At 42.4% G+C, this 22,561-nt stretch overlaps 1 protein-coding gene across 5 annotated transcripts in view; it reads right to left on the minus strand.

Moving 5' to 3' along the window:
- The window catches only part of vill (villin-like), a 158,400-nt gene that overhangs the window by 25,122 nt on the left and 110,717 nt on the right, over window positions 1-22,561 (minus strand). For all 5 annotated transcript variants that reach the window (XM_048558282.2, XM_048558267.2, XM_048558290.2 and 2 more), the window contains exons 3-9: window positions 21,253-21,327; window positions 19,036-19,232; window positions 18,054-18,162; window positions 15,726-15,836; window positions 11,639-11,844; window positions 6,752-6,830; window positions 163-261 (exon numbers count right to left, since the gene is read on the minus strand). In XM_048558282.2, the coding sequence (XP_048414239.1) occupies window positions 163-261; window positions 6,752-6,830; window positions 11,639-11,844; window positions 15,726-15,836; window positions 18,054-18,162; window positions 19,036-19,232; window positions 21,253-21,327 (876 nt within the window). The remainder of the gene's footprint in view (window positions 1-162; window positions 262-6,751; window positions 6,831-11,638; window positions 11,845-15,725; window positions 15,837-18,053; window positions 18,163-19,035; window positions 19,233-21,252; window positions 21,328-22,561) is intronic.

Consider the following 22,561-nt stretch of genomic DNA (forward strand, 5'->3'; position numbering starts at 1 on the left):
AACTTCTCCCGTAATATGCCCCATTCTGATCTTTGGGTTCCTCGATCTCATGCACTATATGACGATACCCAATATCTGGTTCCTCCAATTCCACCTAAGTCTCCCAGGCAAGTCCAATTTCAACCATCCACACAATCCATTTGAATGGGTGCTTTGACTTACCAGGGCCCTGTTCATCCCTGACCGTTTCTCATTTTTATTGGCCTCTTTCCCTTTCCAAACAAAGATGGTGACACCGCCTTGATCCAGAATGTAGCAATCCTGCAAAGAGAAAAGATGAGTCAATATGACACCAATGGGAAATCCTTGAATAATTAACCTATGAATCCAGATAAATCACTCAACAGAATTGATGCCAATTGTCTCCAAAATATCGCAAAACGGAGGGAACAAACATGCACATGAAAGCAAGAGGCTCTGCAAATTCTCTGTAAATGAAATCATTCTCACTGAAATCAAGGTGACAGAATAATTTAAATCCCTCTTTGAGTCGTTGGGTGAAAGCACTAAACTGGGGGAAGGCTAACTACCAAAATATTAAGCAGGATTTGGGGAATATAGATTTGGGACAGCTGTTTGAGGGCAAACATATATCTAAATGTGGGAATCTTTAAAAAGCAGTTAATTAGAGTTCAGGACCAACATTTTCCTGTGAAAGTGAAGGGTAAGAATGACAGGATTCGGGAACCTTGGGTGACAAGAAAAATTGAGAGCTTAGTCAAAAATGAAGAAGTATGCATAAGGTTTAGAAAACTAAAGACAGATAGAGCCCTTGAAGAATACAAGTTTACGAGGAAAACAAATGTCAAACACGGACTTAGAAGGCTAAAAGGGGCTATGAAATGTCTTAGGCAAACAGGATTAAGGAAAACATTTATACATCTATAATGAGCAAGAGGCGAGCTAGGGAAAGGGTAGATCCATTCATGGATAAAGGAGGAAATTTATACATGGAGCTGCAGTAGGTGGGTGAGGTCCTTAACGAATAGTTCTTTGAGAAGGTGACCAAACAGGTAGATGAGAGTAAACTGGTTGATGTGGTGTATATGGATTTCAGCAAGGCATTCGATAAGGTTCCTCACAGTAGACTATTGTACAAAATGCGGAGGAATGGGATTGTGGGAGATATAGCAGTTTGGATCAGAAATTGGCTTGCTGAAAGAAGACAGGGTGGTAGTTGATGGGAAATGTTCATCCTGGAGACCAGTCACTAGTGGTGTACCGCAAGGGTCAGTGTTGGGTCCACTGCTGTTTGTCATTTTTATAAATGACCTGGATGAGGGCGTAGAAGGATGGGTTAGTAAATTTGCAGATGACACTGAGGAGAGTGGAGTTGTGGATAGTGACGAAGGATGCTGTAGGTTGCAGAGAGACATAGATAAGCTGCAGAGCTGGGCTGAGAGATGGCAAATGGAGTTTAGTACGGACAAGTGTGAGGTGATGCACTTTGGTAGGAGTAACCAGAAGGAAAAGTACAGGGCTAATGGTAAGATTCTTGGTAGTGTAGATGAGCAGAGAGATCTCGGTGTCTGTGTACACAGATCCTTGAAAGGTGCCACCCAGGTTGACAGGGCTGTTAAGAAGGCATACAGTGTTTTAGCTTTTATTAATAGAGGGATCGAGTTCTGGAACCAAGAGGTTATGCTGCAGCTGTACAAAACTCTGGTGCGGCTGCACTTGGAGTATTGCGTACAGTTCCGGTCACTGCATTATAAGAAGGATGTGGAAGCTTTGGAAAGGGTGCAGAGGAGGTTTACTAGGATGTTGCCTGGTATGGAGGGAAGGTCTTATGAGGAAAGGCTGAGGGACTTGAGGCTGTTTTCGTTAGAGAGAAGGTTGAGAGGTGACTTAATTGAGACATATAAAATAATCAGAGGGTTAGATAGGGTGGATAAGGGAGAGCCTTTTTCCTAGGATGGTGACGGCGAGCACGAGGGGGCATAGCTTTAAATTGAGGGGTGAAAGATATAGGACAGATGTCAGAGGTAGTTTCTTTACTCAGTCAGTAGTAAGGGATTGGAACGCTTTGCCTGCAACGGTAGTAGACTCGCCAACTTTAGGTACATTTAAGTCGTCATTGGACAAGCATATGGACGTACATGGAATAGTGTAGGTTAGATGGGCTTGAGATCAGTATGACAGGTCGGCACAACATCGAGGGCCGAAGGGCCTGTACTGTGCTGTAATGTTCTATGTCCTATGTATGAATACTTTGCATCAGGGTTCACAAAGGAGAAGGGCATGGTGGATGCTGAGTCTCAGGAAGGTTACGTCAATATTTTAGGGTATGTCAATATAAAAAAGCAAGTGGTGTTGGTTATTTTGAAAAGCATTATGGTTGACAGGTCCCCAGGACCTGATTGGGTCTATCCCAGAATGCTGAGGCAGGCAAGTAAGGGAATTGTTAGGGCCTTGTAAGAAATCTTTGTATCCTTTTTAGTCACAGGATAGGTCCCAGAGGACTTGAAGAAAGCCAGCCTTATTCCTTTGTTTAAGGAGGGTAACAAGGATAATCCAGGAAATTACAGGCTGGTGAGCCTTACTTCAGCGGTAGGGAAATTATCAGACAAGACTTACTCATATTTGGAAAAATAGGGAGCTCTTAGCAAGAAGCAGCATGATTTTATGCAGAAAGGTTATGCCTACGTGGACTTTAGCAAGGCCTTTGAAGAGGACTCTCATGGCTGGTGAAAAATGTAAAGTCACATGAGATCCAAAGTGAGCTGATAAAATGGATACAAAACTGGCTTAGTCTAGATGACAGCAAGTAGTAGTGGAAGAGTGACAAAAACAGAATTTGCTGGAAAAGCTCAGCAGGTCTGGCAGTATCTGTGAAGAAAAAAATCAGAGTTAACGTTTCGGGTCCAGTGACCCTTCCTCAGAACAGTTTTCACTCTGATATTTTCTTCACAGATGCTGCCAGACCTGCTGAGCCTCTCTAGCTACTTTGTTTTTGTTCCTAATTTACAGCATTTGCAGTTCTTTTGGCTTTTCTAAGGCATATGATATGTTTGCTTTCATCACTCAGGGCACAGAGTGTAAAAATTGGCAAGTCATGTTGCATCTACATTGAATTTTGGTTAGGCCACATTTGGAATATTGTGCACGGTTCTGGTCATCACACTTCCAGAAGGATTATGGAGGCTTTGGAGGGGGTATAGAAATGGTGTACCACAATGTTGCCTGGTTTGAAGGGTATTAGATGTGAGGAGAGATTGGACCAACTTGGTTTCTTCACACTTGAATGGCAAGGATGAGAGGCGACCTGATCGAAGTTTAGAGAATTACAAAAGGCACGGATAGAATGGATAATCAGAATCTTTTCCCCAAGGAACATAGGTTTTTAAGGTAAAAGGAGATACATTTAAAGAAGATGTGAGAGGCATTTTTCCTTTCAGATTGTCCAGAATGTGCTGCCAGATGTGGTAGTGGAGTTAGATACAATAGCAATGTTTAAATGGCATCATGACAGACGCATAAATATACAATGAATAGAAGGATATGGACTGTGTATAGGAAACAGAGATAACAAAGTGTGGAGCTGGATGAACACAGCAGGCCAAGCAGCATCTTAGGGGCACAAAAGCTGACGTTTCGGGCCTAGACCCTTTTCTGATGATGCTCCTAAGATGCTGCTTGGCCTGCTGTGTTCATCCAGCTCCACACTTTGTTATCTCGGATTCACCAGCATCTGCAGTTCCTGTTATCTCTGTGTAGAAGCAAAAGGTTTTTGATTTAGAAAGGCATCAATTGTTAGGGCAGCCTTGATGGGTCAAAGGGCCTGTTCCTGTGCTGTACAGTTCTTTAAAAACCAAAAGAACTGTGGATGCTGTAAAAAATGCTCTTCTGAGGAACGGTCACTGGGCCCTAAATGTTAACTCTGCTTTCTCCTTCACAGATGCTGCTGGACCTGCTGAGCTTTTCCAGAAACTTTGTATTTGTTCCTGTACAGTTCTTTGTTCTTCAATACATTCAGGGTTTCCAATAGGGTTGAAGTAACTTCAGAATTCTCTTGCACAGGCTAGAGTTGTGGATGTTCAGTCACTGACTATCTTCAGATTTGAGATGGACATTTATTAGCTCTCCCTGGGCATCAAGAGAAAAAAGTAATTCAACAGGCAAGTGATGAGTCTGAGTGTCAGTCATGATCGTGTGGAAAGGAAATGGCTATACCTGTTTCTTATACCTTCTGCCAGCAGAAAGCATAAAATAGAACATATTCTGTCAAAATTCCAATATGATTTTGAACACCTCTACCAAATATCCTTTCAACCTTCTCATCTCCAAGGAGAACAACCATCTTAGAACATAGAAAAGTACAGCCCATGATGTTGTGCCGTGGAATAATCCTAATCCAAAACAAAATAACCCAATTTACATTCCCCTCAATTCACTGCTGTCCATATGCATGTCCAGCAGTCGCTTAAATGTCACTAATGACTCTGCTTCCACAACTACCACTGGCAAAGCATTCCATGCGCTCACAACTCTCTTGTATCTCCATTTAACTAAAGTGCCTCATTCCTGGTAAATCTCCTTTGCATATCAAATTCATTAGAGAACTCTTTAGAACTAAGTTGTAGATTGCAGATCAATTTCCTGTGACTACTCTGAATCAACAATCATTGGGCCATAAAATAAAATTGTATTCCTCATCAATTTTTTTTTGGAATGCTTTTGTATGTTAATTAGCACAATAGCCGCTTGCCAGAAGACTGGAAAATGATAATCATTACAGCCCTGTTCAAGGAAGGTTGTAAGGATAAGTCCAGCAAATGCAGGCCATTCAGTTTAACTTCAGTGTTGGGGAAGCTTCTAGAGACAATTATTCAGAATAGACTGAGCAGTCATTTGGAAAAAAGGTGATTGTTTAGGAAGAGTCAGCATGGATTTCTAAAAGGTTTTCTACTGTCATAGAGATAAACCATTTCTGTATAATAACCCCAAGCCGCACCCCCAGCTACCTACTAACCTCATCCCACCTCCTTGACCTGTCCGTCTTCCCTGGACTGACCTATCCCCTCCCTACCTCCCCACCTACACCCTCTCCACCTATCTTCTTTACTCTCCATCTTCGGTCCGCCTCCCCCTCTCTCCCTATTTATTCCAGTTCCCTCCCCCCATCCCCCTCTCTGATGAAGGGTCCAGGCCCGAAACGTCAGCTTTTGTGCTCCTGAGATGCTGCTTGGCCTGCTGTGTTCATCCAGCCTCACATTTTATTATCTCTGTATAATGCTTCACTGCTTAGGGTTACTAAGTTTTCAGAAATCTTTCTGGACTTTCAGTAGGCATTTGACACTGTGCTACACAATAGACATGAGGAAAATTATAGGTCTTTGAATAAAAGGTTCAGTAGCAAGATGTATACAAAATTAGCTGAGTGAAAGCAAACAAACAGCCCCAGTCAATGGATAATGTTCATGCTGGAGGATGGTTTATTCTGGAGTTTTCCAGGAGTTGGTATTGGAAACTCTCCTTTTCTTGATATATATTAATGATATAGATCTTGGTGTGCAGTGAACAATTTCAAAGTTTACAAACGACATGAAACTTGGAGAAATTGGAAACTGTGAGGATGACAGTGTGGAACTGCAAAAGGACGTAAATATTTTCAGAGATAGCTAGAACTGCAGATGCTGGAGAATCTGAGATAACAAGGTGTAGAGCTGGGTGAAAACATCGAACACCGAAGGGTCGAGGCCCGAAACGTCAGCTTTCCTGCTCCTAAAATGCTGCTTGGCCGGCTGTGTTCATCCAGCTCTACACCTTGTTATATTACATAAATACTTTGATGGATTGGGCAGATAAGTGGCAAATGAGTTTCAGTGCAGAGAAGTGTGAAGTGATGCACTTCAGCAGGAAGAATGTTGGAAGACAACACAAAATGGGGGCACAATTCTGAAGCATCACGACTCTGCACCTGTTTAATGAGATGGGTGGATGGGACCCTCTGGGATCTGTGCACACTTTCTGCAGCTAGCACTTGGCCTCCACCTGCTCCATTCAGAAACATTCAAAGTGGTTGGCACTTAGAATGCTTCTTTTCTAGTTTGGGTGCTCTAGGACGTGGAGGTGCCAGTGTTGGACTGGGGTGAACAGGGTCAGAAATCACACAACACTAGGTTATAGTCCAATAGGTTTATTTGAAAACACTAGCTTTCGGAGCCTCACTCTGTCTTCAGGTGTTAGTGAAAGTGGTAGTACTAGACACAGAATTTAGAATTTGGTTTGGCACAACATCATGGGCTGAAGGGCCTGTACTGTGCTGTACTGTTCTATGTTCTAAGATCAAATGGTCACACCACTGATGAGGATGTATTAAACAGATTTCCAAGGAAGGACTTTAGTGAATCAAGTGGGTTTTTTACAGCAATAAACAATGGTTACATGGCCCTGTGAGAACAGCATAGTTTTAGGGCAAGCAATTCACATGTGTCAGTGGGGATGTTGTATTATTTTAGGCATTTCAGGGTTTCAAGGCATTTTTGTTATGTTTCCTCTGCTCTTCTGCCGGTTGTGTTATTCATTCATGTAATATGGTCATTTCTAGTGAGTCTGCCATTTAGTACCATCAGTAACTTTCCAGAGAGCATTTAAGGTCCAAACACATTGCTGTGGTTATGTAGTCAAATGTAGAATTGATCAAGCAAAGACAGATTTCCAAAAAGGGCTTTAGTGAATCAGGTGGGTTTTTTACAACAATAAACCATGGTTACGTGGCCCTTCTAGACCAGCTTTATACTTGACTTACCTCATGTTTCAGGAGATCCTGAGTCAGAGGTCGTGTGGCCACTTCCTGTACCATCAGGCTTCCTGTAGCATCTGAAACACTGCGGAGAGGAAACAGCAGAGAGGGCTATAAGTTACATTTCATAAGACAATAAGAAATAGGAACAGGAGCAGGCCGTTCAGCCCCTCGAGCCTGTTCCGTCATAAAATAGGATCATGGCTGATCTAACATTCCTTATGTCCACTTTCTAGAATTTTCCACATAACCACTGATTCCCTTTTCAGACAGGTTGAGTGAGCAATCAGCACAAGAAATGGATTTAAAGGGAGTTACTAACCCTGGAGATCACCTGAGCTTTCATCCTGACTCAGGCTTAATTGATTTAAACTCCATGGATGTCTTGACTGGTAAGATTCATTTCGCCCCATCAGGAAAACTAAGTGATTGAGTTGACCTGGGAAAAGGTAATTGACTCATTGACCTTTCACCCGTGGAATAAGAGTTCAAAGACAGCCTAAACCAATGGCACAGTTGATACTGTTCTCACTTCTAGTCAGAAGGTTCATGTAGCACTCTGGAAACCTGAGCACAAATATCTGGGCCAATGCTTCATGAAGTACTGAGGGAGTACTGTCGTACTGTCTTTCAGATGAGATGTTAAACCCTAAGCCCTTGACTATTCAGGTGGATGTGTAAGATCCTATACCTGCCATTCCAAAAAAGAAGAGATCCATTTCTCATCATGTCCTGGTTCTTGTCTGCCCCTCAACCAAAATCACTAACAGAACAAATCTCCAGTAGCTTGGGGAGATGGTGCATAGTGTTTATGTCACTGCTCTAGTAATCCTGAGGTCCAGTCTAATAGTCTGGAAGCAAAAAGGTTCAAATCTCACCAAAGCAGCTGTTGGAATTTTAAGTTAATTGAAACTCTGGGATTATTATCGAGCCTCAATGATGGTGACAGTGGAACTATTACCAATTCTCATTAAAAAAAAACATTTATTTCACTACTGTCCTTTAGGGAAGGAAATCTGCCACTCTTACCTCATCTGACCTCTATGGGACTCTAGATCTACAGCAATGAGGCTGGCCCTTAACTGCCCTCTAAAATGGTCTAGTAAGCCACTCAATTTGGGGAAATAAGGAATTGGCAACAAACGCGGGCCTTGCTAGTGACACCCACATCCAATCAAATGTCTCACTGCTGTTTCTGAGATCTTGCCATGTGGAACCTTGATGTATTTTCTACTTTACAACAGTGTACACAGAAGAAATTAATTGACTGCAAAACAAGGTGAGACATTCTGAGGAAGGTCAAAGTGTAAAATGAATTTAATTTTTCCTTTGTTAAGAACTGATTTGAGATGTGACAAGTGGTATGTGGAATCTTCTAAAGGAACAAGCTGACTAATGCTCCCAAAACTCCAAAATTGGGGATTTTGCTCTTCCTGACTTATTTGTGCACGAGAAGTAGGCATTGCTGGGTGGGCCAGCATTTATTGAACAATCCTAAGTGCTCTTTAGAAGGTGATGGTCAACTGCCTGAGAGACCCACAAGGCCATTTCACAGGCAGCTAAGGGCATCTGATTTCCTCTAATGAAGGACATTAGGGAATCAGTTGAAGCTTTATAACAATTCTACATTTCTATCATTACTATTACTGATCCTGTTTTTAATTACCAGATTTAGTTGGTTAACTTAGTTATTAGATTCTTGATTACCTAGCACTGAAAGATTTTCTGATATGCAGGAAGATACAGTTGGGGTTAAAGTCAGATCAGGCATGATCTTACTGAATGGCGGAGCAGGCTCAGAGGGTGGAATAGCTCACTCAGCTTCCTTGTTTATATCTTTACAACCAAATGTAAATTCTCCAGCTGCCTGGTGATATTTTAAATGACATCTCCAAATCATTAATTCAGGCCCCAGGTTCACATAATGCAATCATGATATTGCCACACCCAATTCCAGATCTATTTCAGAGCCTGTCACAGATTCATTGGGATTAACTAAACACCACAGAATTGTTATAGTGCAGAAGGAGGCCATTCAGACCACCGAATCTACACCAACTGTCTCAAATACCAATTCATTTAGTGATATTTTCCCAACTTCTCTCCATAACCTTACAGGTTCTTCCTTTTCAGATAACAGTCTAAATCCTTCAATGCCTTGATTTAATCTGCCGCCACCTGGTTTAATCAGTGAATGTCAGACCAGAACCAACTGCAGCATAAGAAAGCTTCTCCTCATGTCACCTTTTTCCCTTTTACCAATAACTTTAAATCTGTGTCCTCTCATTCTCAAACTTTTTACAAGGGAACAGTTTCTCGCTAACTACTTTGTTTGGACCCTCAAGTCTTTTCTAAGGGAAACCATAAGATATCGGGGTAGAGTTAAGTCATTTGGCCCATTGAGTCTGCTCCACTGTTTGATCGTAGCTGATGTGTTTCTCAACCTCATTTTTCTGCCTTCTCCCCTTAACCCTTGATCCCATTACTATTCAAGAACCTAACTATCCCAGTCTTAAAATCCACTCAACAACATGGCCCCTATCGCATTCTGCAGCAAAGAGTTCCACGGATTCACCACTGTCTGGCTGAAGAAATTGTTCCTCAACTCAGTTCTAAAGAGGTCATGCCTCACTCTGAGGCTGACCCTTTGGTCCTGGCCTCTCCTAATATGAAAACATCATCTTCACATCCACTCTATCCAGGCCTCTCAGTATTCTGTGTTAATAAGATCCCCCGACTCATCCTTCTAAACTCCATCCAGTACAGACCCAGAGACCTCAACTGCTCCTTATGTGACAACCCCCGTATCCCTAGGATCATTTTTGTAAAGCTCCTCTGGACGTCCTCCAATGCCAGCACATCCTTCCTTAGAAACAGGGTGCAAAACCTCTCTCAATATTCCAAATGTAGTCTGACCAGAGCCGTATACATCTTTAGCAGTACATCCTAGTTGTTGTGTTCTAGCCCTCTTAAAATGAATGCTAACACTGCATTTGTCTTCCCAAATGCCAATTAAACCTTATGTTAACTTTAAGAGAATCCTGAACCTGAACTCCTAGATTTCTGAAGACTTTCACATTTAGGAAAAAAAGCCTACCATTCTATTCTTCCTACCAAAGTGCATAACCTCACACTTTACCAACTGTATGCCATCTGCCACTGCTTTTCCCAGTCTTCTAGCCTGTCCAAGTTGTTCTGCAGTCTCCCAGTTTCCTGAACACTACCTGTCCTTCCACCTAACTTTGGCTCATCTGTAAATTTAGCAATAATGCCCTCAGTTCCTTCATCTAGATTATTGACGTATAATACGAATAGTTGTGGTTCCAACACTGATTCCTACCGAATGCTATGAACCACTGGCTGCCACCCTGAAAAAGACATCTTTATCTCCACTCTCTGCCTTCTTCCAGTCAGATAATCATCTATCTATGCCATAGATTTCCCCTAACAGCATGGGTTTTTATCTTATTTAGCTGCCTCCTGTGTTGTGCCTTGTCAAAGGTCTTCTGAAAATCCAATAGCTCATATCCACTGGTTCCCCTTTGTCTAACTTGCTCATTACCTCCTCAGTGAATTCTAACACATTTGTCAGGCATGATCTTCCCCTGACAAAGGCATGCTAACTCAGCCCTATTTTACCACTTCCAAGTTCTCTGCAATCTCATCCTTAACAATGGACTCTAAAATATTTCCAACAATTGAAATCAGGCTAACAGGCCTATAATTTCCTATCTTTTTAAAGAGGGGTGATACATTAGCCATTTTCCAGTCATCTAGGACCATTCCTGGCTCGAGTGATTTCTTAAAGATCAACATCAATGCATCTACAATCTCCTCAGCTATTTCCTTCGGACCTCTGGGGTATAGTCCACCCAGTCCAGATGACTTATCCACCTTCAGACCCTTCAGCTTCCCCAGCACATTCATCTTAGTGATGGCCACTATACTCACCTCTGTCCCCTGACTTTCTTGAAGTTCTGGCGTGTTGTTGGTGTCCTCCACCATGAAGACTGATGTACCCATTCTTTTGCTTTTACACTGTCCCTAACTTCCCTTGTCAGTCATGGTTGCCTTGCCCTCCCCCCTTAATATGTTTCTTCTTCTTTCAGATGAATTTCCACTGTTCCTTCCGAACTACCCTCAGAAACCCCTGTCATTGCTGGTCCAATGTCTTCCTTGCTCAACTCCCCTTCCAATCAACTCTGGCCAGTTCCTCTCTCATGTCTCTCCAGATACCTTTACTCGATTGTGATACCGTTACATCTGATTCCAGCTTCTCCCTCTCAAACTGCAAGGTGAATTTTATCATATTATGGTCGCTCTCCCTAGGGGTTCCTTCACCTTCAACTCCCTAATCAAAGTCTGCCTCATCACACATCATCAATGCAGACTTGCCCGTTCCTTTGTGGGCTCTACCACAAGCTGCACCAAATAACCAACCCGCATTCCACAAATTCCTTTTCTTGTTTTCCACTACAATCCTGATTTCCCAGTTTATCTGTGTATTGAAATCCTGTGTGATAATTGTACTCGGGTCTTTCTTACATGCCTTTTCTATCTCCTGATTCATTTCTTTCCTCGTAGCCTGACTATTGTTGCAATGCCAATACACACCTCCGATCAGGGTCTTCTTTCCTATTCAGTTCCTCAAGTGAACCTACACAGATCTATGCCTCCTAACTATATCATTTCCTGTTATCAATTTAGTTTCATTTCTTACTCACAAGACAACCCTACACTCTGCCCATCTGCCTGTCCTATTGATAGGATACATATTCTTGGATATTTAGGTCCCAGCCCTGTCAGTCTTAATGACCATAAGAACTTCTGGGACAGTCCCTGGTGAAGTAGTTGTACTTCAACCCCTTCTTGGCCGATTATTCTTGAACTTACTGGTAAAGCCTGATATTGGCTTTCTGGAGCTGGTCAGCTCTCTCATCAGGGACAGGATCCTTCAGCTCCCCTCTCCGTTCTCCAAGCACGGCCGTCATTATTTTCATCAGCTCAGGATGTTCACTTTCTTGGTCTCCATCAATGATGCCAATCTGAGCTCGTCCACCACGCTCTCGATCTCTGATATCCTGGGCAAGAAGCAGGGCCTGAAAGAGTAAGGGAGTGTGTGTGTCAAAATCCAAGTATTTGTCCACCTACTTGTCTGAAAGGCTGTGACCATGAACTTGGGACAAGCCTTTTAAGAATCCTGCAATTGGTGAAGAACATAAGAATGGGAGCGAGAATAGGCCATTCAGCCCTTTCAGTCAGCTGTACCGTTCGGTAAGAAAATGGCTGATCATCTACCTCAACCCACATTCCTGCACCATCTTCACACTCCTCAATTTCTAGAAATCTATAAACCATAATTGATGACTGGGCCTCCACAGCTCTCAGCAGTAGAGAATTCAATGATTCCCAGGCCACTGAATCAAGACATTTCTCCTCATGTGAGTAAGACTCTTAATACTGGATTCAAAACATTAACTGTGTTTCTGCCAGACCTGCTAAGTTTCTTCAGCAATTTCTGCTTTTAATTCAGATTTCCAGCATTCACATTATTTGCTTTCATTGTCAGAATCTACTCCAACAAATCTGTGAAATAGATGAATGGATTAAGCATCGGGGCCAAGTTGCAAAATCTAGGCTCATCGGCCATTCTGAATTGACAAAGAAGGGATCTAGGGGAGATGGTGGTGTAGTGACAATATTACTGGGCTAGCAATCTAATCCTCAGTCCAACACTCTGGTTCAAATCCCACCACAGCAAATTATGGAACTTAAATCCATGTCCCCACAGCATTAGCTTGGGCCACTGAGTTATTCGTCCAGTGACTTTACCTCAATACCACCATTGCCTCATTATCACAAGATCTACAACAACGTGGCTGATTCTTAATTGCGGTCTGAAATAGTGAAACAAGCCACTCAGTTCAAGGACACTCAGAGATGGATAATAAATATCGGCCTTGCTGCAAATGCCAAAAAATCCCAGAAAAGAATAAAGAAATTAAACTGAGCTGGTTGAAGTTGGATTTGCTAGTTCATTGAATTATTGATGGGGACTCCAGAACAAGGGCATAACTTAAGGTTAGAGCCTGGTAGGTCACACATTTTCACACAAGGATTCTGGAATTGTGCAACACTCTCTTACAAAAATTGTTGAGGCTGTAGATCAATTAAAATATTCAAACTGGGGCTGACAGACTTTTGCCTCAGAGTAAATAGAACATTACAGCACAGTACAGGCCCTTCGGTCCTCAATGTTGTGCCGACCTGTCATACCGATCTGAAGCCCATCTAACCTACACTATTCCATGTACGTCCATATGCTTATCCAATGACGACTTAAATGCACCTCAAGTTGGCGAATCTACAACCGTTGCAGGCAAAGCGTTCCATTCCCTTACTACTCTCTGAGTAAAGAATAGTATACTAGGGATTACAGATGGAGATGGGGAAATGGACTGAGATTAGTTTAATTGAATAGGGGAATAAGTTCAAGGGGCTTGACGGCACCCTCCCAGTTTTATTACCATCATTTAGGCTGCTCAATACCAGGGACCGGTGCACCTTGACAGACAATCACTCAGAGCACCCTAGAGGCAGCAGATAATGCAGATGCCTTACAGTATGACCTAGAACATTGAACAGTTCAGCACAGTACCAGCCCTCCAGCCATGAAGTTGTGCCAAACTTCTACCCCAAACCTAAGGTCTATCTAACCTGCACCCCTACCTTATACCTTATATGCCTACCTAATAGCCACTTAAATGCCCCTAATGAGGCCAACTCCACTACCCTCTCTGGTAATGCATTCCACACCCCAACCACTCTCTTAGTAAAGAACCTAGCTCTGACGTCTCCCTTATATCTATCTCCACTCACTTTAAAACTATGCCCTCTCATAATAGCTACCTCCACCCTGGGAAAAAGTCTCTGGCTATCCACCCTACTTCTCCCTCTGATAATTTTGTACGCCTCTATCAAGTCACCTCTCATCCTTCGTCATTCTAAAGAGAAAGCCCTAGCTCTCTCAACCTTTCCTCGTAAGACCTTCCCTCCATTCCAGGCAACATCCTGGTAAATCTCCGCTGTACCTTTCTAATGCTTCTACATCTTTCCTGTAATGAAGCGACAAAAACTGGGCACAATACTGCAGATGTGGCCAAACCAGGATTTTGTTTGGCTGGAGCATAACTTCACGGCTCTTGAACTCAATCCCTCTATTAATGAAAGCTAACACACCATATGCCTTTTTAACAACTCTACCCACCTGGGTGGCAGCTTTCAGGAAACTATGGACATGAACCCCGAGCTCCCTCTGTTCCTCCACACTGCCAAGAATCTTTCCCTTGATCCTGTCTTCTGCTTTCAAATTTGTCCTTCCAAAATGAATCACCTCACACTTTTCAGGGCTAAACTCCATCTGCCACTTCTCAGACTAGCTCTGCATCCTATCAATACCCCTTTGTAACCTGGAACAGCACGCTGCACTATTCACAACTAGACCCACCTTCGTAACATCTACGAACTTACTGATCCACTCTTCCACTCCTACAACCAAATCATTTACAAAACTCACAAATAGAAGAGAACCCAGAACAGATCCTTGTGGTACACCACTCATACTGAGCACCATGTTGAATATTTTCCGCCCACTACCACCCTTTGTCTTCTAAGGGTCAGCCAATTCTGAATCCAATCTGCCACATTTCCCCTTATCCCATGCCTTCTTACTTTCTGCATGAGCCTACCATGGGGAACATGATCAAATGCCTTATTTAAATCCATGTATACCACATCCACTGCTCTACCTTCATCCATGTGTTTGGTCACCTCATCAAAGAATTCAATAAGGTTTGTGAGGCATGATCTACCCCTCACAAATCCATGCTGACCATCACAAATTAAACTTTGCCTATCCAAGTGATCATAAATCCTATCTCCCAGAGTCATTTCCAATAATTTTTCCACCATTGAAGTAAGACTAACTGGCCTGCAATTTCCAGGGCCAACTCTATTCCCTTTTTTGAACAAGGGAATGACATTTGCTACTCTCCATCTTCCAGCACTATACCTGTGGACAGTGAGGACGAAAAGATCATCGCCAAAGGCCCTGTGATTTCTTCCCTCGTTTCACATAGAATCCTTGGATAAATCTCATCAGGCCCGGGGTACTTATCTTTCTTCAAATTTCTCAAAATTCCTAGTACATCTTCCTTACTAACATTCACTAGCTTTAGAACTGATTAATACAACACAGAAGGAGGATCATCAGCCAATTTAATCAGTACTAGTTCTTTCCAAGAGAAATCCAGTCAATCCTATCACCTCCCGACACACCCTGGTCTTTCTCTTTCTTTCAGTACTTATCCAAATTTCTTTTTGAAATGTCTCGACCTTAATATCAAGGAGGGAGTACATGATCTTTCCTCATGTTGCCTCTGTTTCTTATCCCAAAATATTTATGAAGCAGTCACTTTTCTACTTAAAACTTTTCATAAGTTTTATATATCTTGATGAAATCCCCTCAAGCTTCTTGGCTCTGAGGTGAATAGTACCAACTCCTCTGTAATCCCTCATTTCAGTAAATTTCTTCTGAATCCAAGGATTGACAGGGTAGATATTGGCAGAATGTGCCCCCTTGGTGTTGAATCTAGGAACATAGGAAGAACAATATCAGTACAAGATGTAGGCCATTTAAGATTGGGATAAGGAGGGATTTCTTCACTCACACGTTTGTGAATCTTTGGAATTCTCTGCCGAGCAGAGCTGTCGATGCTCAGTGGCTGATAGATTGAGATTAATAGATTCCATTAGCGCCAAAAAAACCTAAGTATTTGGCAATAGTGTAAGAAAAACCATGACTTTATTGAATTGTGGAACAGCCTTGAGGAGCTGAATAGCCCACCCCTGCTATTCCTTTTGCAGTCTAGATTCATCAAAGAAAAAAGCTTTTCTGTTTCATCACTGTGCTCCAACTGACCTTCAATCTCTCAGACTTATTACTACGTGGTGCATTCCACTGGACAATGACCTTTCCCAAATCCAAGAGGAAAACATCACCCGAGTTGAAACTGTTCCAGGATACATCCACCTGAATTGAAAGAAAATAAATAACTTCTTAACATTTCATGTATGGATCTTATGAACATTTCAGAAAACACATGGTATGTCTTCTCTTGCTTTCCTGAGCACAGCCTTTCCTCATGGAGGTACAATTCCTGTGTTTCAGCCTTGATTGTCTGAACTACTGCAATCTTGTTGTAGTGCTCTATATTTACATTATATGTGTCTATACTATGTGCACTATATTGTGGTTGTCAGTGCTCTTGCCTCACGCTCCGACCTCTGAATCAGAATGTTGCAAACAATCCCTAGTGTGATATTGAGGAAGTTGTTTCCAGCTTTGGGATTAGAAACTAAACCAAGGATCTGTCAGTCAGCTTGGGTGAATGTAAAAGGTTCAGTGGCACCTTTTCGAAGTAGAGCAGTGGCGCCTGCTGTGCTGGCCAAAATTTATCCCTCCATCAACATCAGTAATAAACTCAAGAAGCTTGACGCCATCCAGGGCAAAGCAGCCTATTTGACTGGCACCACATCCAACACCATCCACAGTCATTCCCTTCATCACTGCCATGCATTGGCAGCAGTAACATCTACAAGATGCACTGTAGTAATTCACCAAACCTCCTTAGACAGCACATTCCAAGACCACTGCCTTTACCAACCTGAAGGACAAGAACATGCATGAGAATATCACAACATGCAAATTTCTCTTGAAGCCACTCACCATTCTGAGTGGGAACTGTATAGCCATTCCTTCATTGTCACTGGGTTGAAATGCCAGAACTCCCTTCCTTTCAGCAGTGTGGGTGTTCCTAAACCCCAACAGACTACAATGGTTCAAGGAGGCAGAACCTCAACACCTTCTCCAGGGCAATTAGGGGTGGGCAATAAGTGTTTCTTCAGCCAGTGATACCCACATCAGTTTCAAAGACGGTGACTTGACAGTACTGTTCCGTCTAATTTTCTTGGCTGCAAGGGCCTTTAATATCCATGCTATTGCGAAGTTAGGTAGAGTAATTGTGAATTGGAAGGCAGGACATTGGAACTTGGTGCTTGTAAAATATTGGTATTTTTAAAATACTAGGGGGGAAAGCAGCGTGGGATCACTTTAAAAGATGATGTGTTTTATCTATGTGGGCAGCAGCGCCTGGGTTTGGAGTACACAGAGAGTATCTGAATTGAAACAATTGTATCAAAAGGCCATACAGCAATCAGACTAAGCAGCACCTTTGTTTTATTATGAAGACAACAAGTTTTGAATTTAGCCAATTCATTTGAATCAGGTATCAAGATATGAAAAATCAATTAGATTTAAATCTGATGGTTTTGACCACATAGGATCAATCCTATTGTAAGAAATGTTGACATGTCATCGAAAGCATAAAAGAAGGGGCAGTTGGGCAAAGATAGGAGAGCTTATCTGCTAGAGATAACAGCTCTCAGCTCTTAGTGAAAGTGTAATCTATTCACAATGGTACCATGGCACTCCCAGCTAAGACTCCTGACAGAAGAATTCATAGAGGAAGAGTTCCTGACAGAACATTCAATGAAGAAGGCACAGAACATTCCAGAAGACATGTAACCTGGCTATAATTTCAAGTGGCTAAATTCAATTTTTTAAATTTTATTCTATATAAGCAGTTTTGTATTTATTGGAACAGCATACGTTTAAAATCTTGCTTTATTTGGAAATGTGGTTGACTCTTAACTGCCCTCTGGGCAGTTGGGGATGGGCAATAAATGCTGCCTAGGCAGCGAGGCCCTCATCCCGTGAATGAATAAAGAAAGAAAAAATAGTTAGTAGTTAGAAGTGGTCTATTTGGTTTGTTAATTGATTAGTTAATTTGCTCATGGTTAGAGTTGGATAAATAAATTACTTGCTGATTGTAAAAAGAGAGGCAGGGGTTTATTTCATATTATTACTATAAGATGCTAAAAGGTAGATCACTCCACTTTTCGCACTCCTTTTACAGGTTATAGGGCAAGGTGCTCTGCTTTGGATGTTTCGGTTTTAGTTCTCAGAGAGGAGTCTACCTCCACTTTATCACCACGCAAAGCAAGGGAGTCATGCACAGAATCCTGGAAAGGCTTAGAGGGAACGCTGCTGGATAACAACGTGCCATGGTGTAGCTTCTCATGATTCAATGTAATAATCTTGGCAAGAGATACTCATATCATCAGTTTTCAATGTGTTTTCGTGGCTCTGAACGTGACCAACTGTTCCGGTAATACAGTTGCAGCTTACCTCTGTCGCAGTGATGTTCTTCTTCCCCTTGACATGCAGCAGCCGCTTAATATTATACATGTTCGTCTCCACATGCTTGAAGCCAGAGGCTACACCTCCTTTCTTGTACCTGGAGTAATCACAATACTGCCATGGTTACTGCAGCCCACTGTTAGCAGCTCAGCAGTCATTGCACATATTGGGTTGCCATTAATCAGCTTTCACCGTTGCCATTCCTACCCCGTCTCCGACACTCCCAAACACACTTGTTATTTCCATGTGGAAATGATGGCTCCTATATATTGGCCATGTTCACCTCAAAGGAACAAAATACCGAAAACGATAATAATTTGTATCTTGTAAAGTGCTACAAACAGGGGTGATTAAACAAAACTTACACTCAACTAAAGAAAAATTAGGGTCGAAAGCTTGGATAGAGAGGCTGGCTTGAGGGCATCCCTCTTATATGAGGACAGATCTAGTGAATTTTCATTGTACTCTCCTTATTGCAATTATTTCCTTTCTTAAATGTGGAGACCAAATCTGTATACAGAATACCAGTTGTTGTTTCTCCATTGCCCTTGGTAACTGTAGCAATGTCTCCCAAATCCAGTGCTCCATCCCTTTGCAAAAAAGACGAATAAGTCATTTGATTTCCCAATAGTCTGCTGTATCTGAATGCCAACTTTTTGTGTTCCTTACAGAAGTACGCCTGGTTTCTTGCCATTGTTTCATGCCTTTTAAAATATAGTCTACTATCTATTCTTACCACCCGAGTGAATAACCTCTCATTTCCAGATGAAGTGCTCAATTTGCTATCTTATTGCCACCTCACATAATCTGTCTAAATCTCTTTGTGCCCTTCTCACAGTTTACATTTTTATTGAATATTATATAGTCAGCAAACAGATGGGCTGAGAGGCCCCACACAGTGCTCTTTGAAGGATGCAATCAAAAGAAAAACCTGAAGGTCAAAGGACAAGTTTTTGTCAATTTTACTCACAGGATGCCAGTCTTGAAGTAACTTTTGAACTCTGGAGACTCATGACCCTGTGTTTCTCGGTACTGGGTAGGTCCTCCGCCAAGGTAATCATCCAGTTGGGTAATGTACATCGCTGCAGCTCCCTGCTCATCCTGGGATGACTCCTTCCCAATCCAGTAATGGAGGGCTTGGGATGTCCCTTTCTCTGTCTTACAAATCTACAGACAAACAACTGGGTTAAATTCTTCTTTCCTTTCAATAGCGTGCATTTATGTTACACCTTTAACGTGGGAAAAAATCTTAGAAGAACTTAGAGGAGAATTATCAGAGAACTGTGTGCATAGCCGATATAAGCAGATGATAGGATAGGTGGTAGCATGGTGAAAGGAAAGGTTTGATCTTAGATGACAGAGATAGAGAAATTAAGAGAATGAGGTACAGTATCTGGAAAAGTGCGAATTGTGGATCTTCAGAAATCAGCTTCAGGCTAGAGGCCAGAATTAATGGAACACAGGGACCTCAGAGGATTGTTGAGAAGAAGATGGTTACAGAGAGGGTTGTTAGGAATTTGTGGTTTGGAACTTTGAGCTAAAATGGCTGCCATTGATGGCTCCCATTCAGTCAGCCAATTGGCCAAGTAGTAGCCAGAAAATAGGTTCTTGAAGCTGGAGGCCCATACAGTGAAGAAGTCAATGTTATGGGAGGCTGCAGGTTAATCACAGAATCCCTACAGTGTGGAAGCAGGTCATTCAGCTCATCAAGTCCACACCGACCCTCTGAAGAGCTTCCCACCCAGACCCAACACCCCCACCCCCACCAAAACTACCCCTGTAGCCCTGCATTTCCAATGGCTAATCCACCTAGCCTGAACATCCCTGAACACTACTGGCAATTTAGCATGGCCAAACCATCTAACCTGCAGATCTTTGGCCAGTGGGAGGAGACCGGAATAGCTGAAGGAAACCCACACAGACATGGGGGGAATGTGCAAACTCCACACAGTTGCCCAAGGCTAGAACTGAACCCAGTGCCCTGGAGCTGTGCTGCAGTGTGCTGTCCCAATGGCAATAGAGGAAAAGAGGGAATCCATCCTGAAGCTCATATGAAGCATAAAGAGCATGGGCCATTTAAGCTGAATAGACTGTTGCACTAAGTAAATCGCATCCCAACATCCATACACCAAGAATGAACATTAATAGGAATGTTGAAAGATGAGCCAGACTAAGGTCTCAGAACACATCAAAGCCTCAAAGTTATTCTCAAATCACATGCCATCCTGACTTGGAAATACATCTTTGCTGCTGCACTGTTGCTGGATCAAAATCCTAGAACTCCCACCCTGACAGCATCGTGAGTCTATCCACACCACAGGGACTTCAATGGTTCAAGGCAACCTACCATTGCCTTTCCAAGGGCAATTAAGGACGAGTAAGAAATACTGGCCTTACCAACATCACCAACATGCATGAAAGAGAAACGTAAACAAAAATTTAAAATTCATTACCATTCAACACCCAGTTTGTCAAATTCAATTGTGTAACCTGAAGTGTGTGTTAGGAACAAAGGAATTAGGCAAGGGAATAGGTAAGTCAGTCCATTGACCACATTCTGTCATTTAACATGATCATTGCTATCAACTTGTTCATGCTCCACTTAGTCAGTACAAGCCCAAGTTATTCAACCATCCTTCATACAACAGCCCTTTCATTCCTGGAATCAATCTGATGGACCTCCTCTGAACTGCCTCCAGTCCCACCACATCCTTTCTCAAGTAAGGAGACCAAAACTGGACACAATACATTAGGTGTGGTCTCACAAACACTTCACCAACTTGTTTGTCATGGTCACCTTAAGACATTGGCAATGATAACTGTTTGACTATACAAGGTTAGCACAGGGGTAGAGCAAGTGTTGGCAGCTTTAATCCATAGGATCAGCTGCCCACAGGGTGACTGAATAGTGACCCTAAAAACACAGGCCTCCAGGTATCCATTGCTGATGTTGCTCAACAGGAAAAATATATTAAAAAGTCAACAAAAATTCAATGCTTTCAAAATATTTATTTCCTCATGGGTCCCGGTCTAGCTTAACCCCTCCACCAGTAGGTTTGGGATATGAAAAATCTTCAACTAAGCCTAGGTTGAGGTACATGCAGTAAATTAGAAAGGGTGACAGGTCTTATTGTTTATAAATGTTAATAAAACAAGCTTTCATGCAATTTCTCCTTCTCATACTTACAAACAGTATCAGGTAACAATCGCCTTCAAAAAAGCTCCCATAAGCTTTTGGAGGGACAGGAACCACCTCCATTTTCTGCAAAAGATTCACCAGAAAATAAGAAATGAGACCTGCAATTCTACAGCGCTTTTCACCTCAGGGAGAAATCATCATCATCATCATTACAAGAATATCCATACAGGGGATGGGAAGGGTTCCCTGAAGAGGGAGATGAGTTCTGGGACAGATCCATTCAAGGGGACATCACTGAATGGGGTTCAATACCAGAGAAGGTTCCACCGCAGGGAGATCAATTTCAGAGAGATCATTAGGGGGAAGAGATAGTAAGAACTGCTGATGCTGGAGTCAGAGACAACACAGTGTGCAGATGGAGGAACACAGCAGGCCAGGCAGCTTCAGAGGCGCAGGGAAGTTGACGTTTTGGGTTGGGATCCTTTTACAGAAATTCAGATTTTCTGAAGAAGGATCCTGAACCGAAACGTCAACTCTCCTGCTTTTCTGAAGCTGCCTGGCCTGCTGTGATCCTCCAGCTCCACACTGTTGTCTCATTACACGAGAAGATCCTTTTAGGGTACATTGCTACAAGCGACGATCACCCCAGCAGAACATACGAGGTCTACTTGAGTTTGAGCTGTGAAGGCAGAAATCAGGGGACAATCATACAGGAACAGATCCATACACAGAAGGATCCACAGGGGTTACTGACTCCACTGTATAGAGATTTTCACTTCAGAGGGACATCTCTGCAATGGTAGATCATATCACAGAGGTGATCCTTACAGGGTAAAATCCCGTCAGAGCATGATACCTACAGGTGAAGATCTCTATAGGGATAAATCAATCTTGGGGGAGATTGCCAGGAAGAAATCACTTCAAATAAATATTAACTAGAAGGGCAAATCTCAATAGTGGGCTATTATTTCTGGTAAGAAAACTTCTGGAGAAGTGTTCTAAACGGAAAGAACTATTCATGAGGAGATCTTTACATACCCAAAAGATATAGTTCTCCATAGGGGTAATCCTTTGAGGAGGTAATTGCATGGGAGATCAATGTGAGAAGAGGTCAGCCATTGATACTTTAGCAGAAAATCAGTTGTAGGCAGGTTAATTTGAAGGAAGATTTAATAGGGAGAGGTGACTATGGCGATGGATCCTTAAAGGGAGATTACACCTACATGAGGAAATGACTACATAAACCTGTGGGAAAGCTCACTGCAGGGAAAGAATACTTCAGGAGAGGACCCCAAAGGGAGAAATCAGGCAGTGAATTACACGGGGTCACTACAAGCAGAGACTATTTCAGATAACA

This window comes from Stegostoma tigrinum, chromosome 2 (assembly GCF_030684315.1).
Source record: "Stegostoma tigrinum isolate sSteTig4 chromosome 2, sSteTig4.hap1, whole genome shotgun sequence".
NCBI lineage: Eukaryota > Metazoa > Chordata > Chondrichthyes > Orectolobiformes > Stegostomatidae > Stegostoma > Stegostoma tigrinum.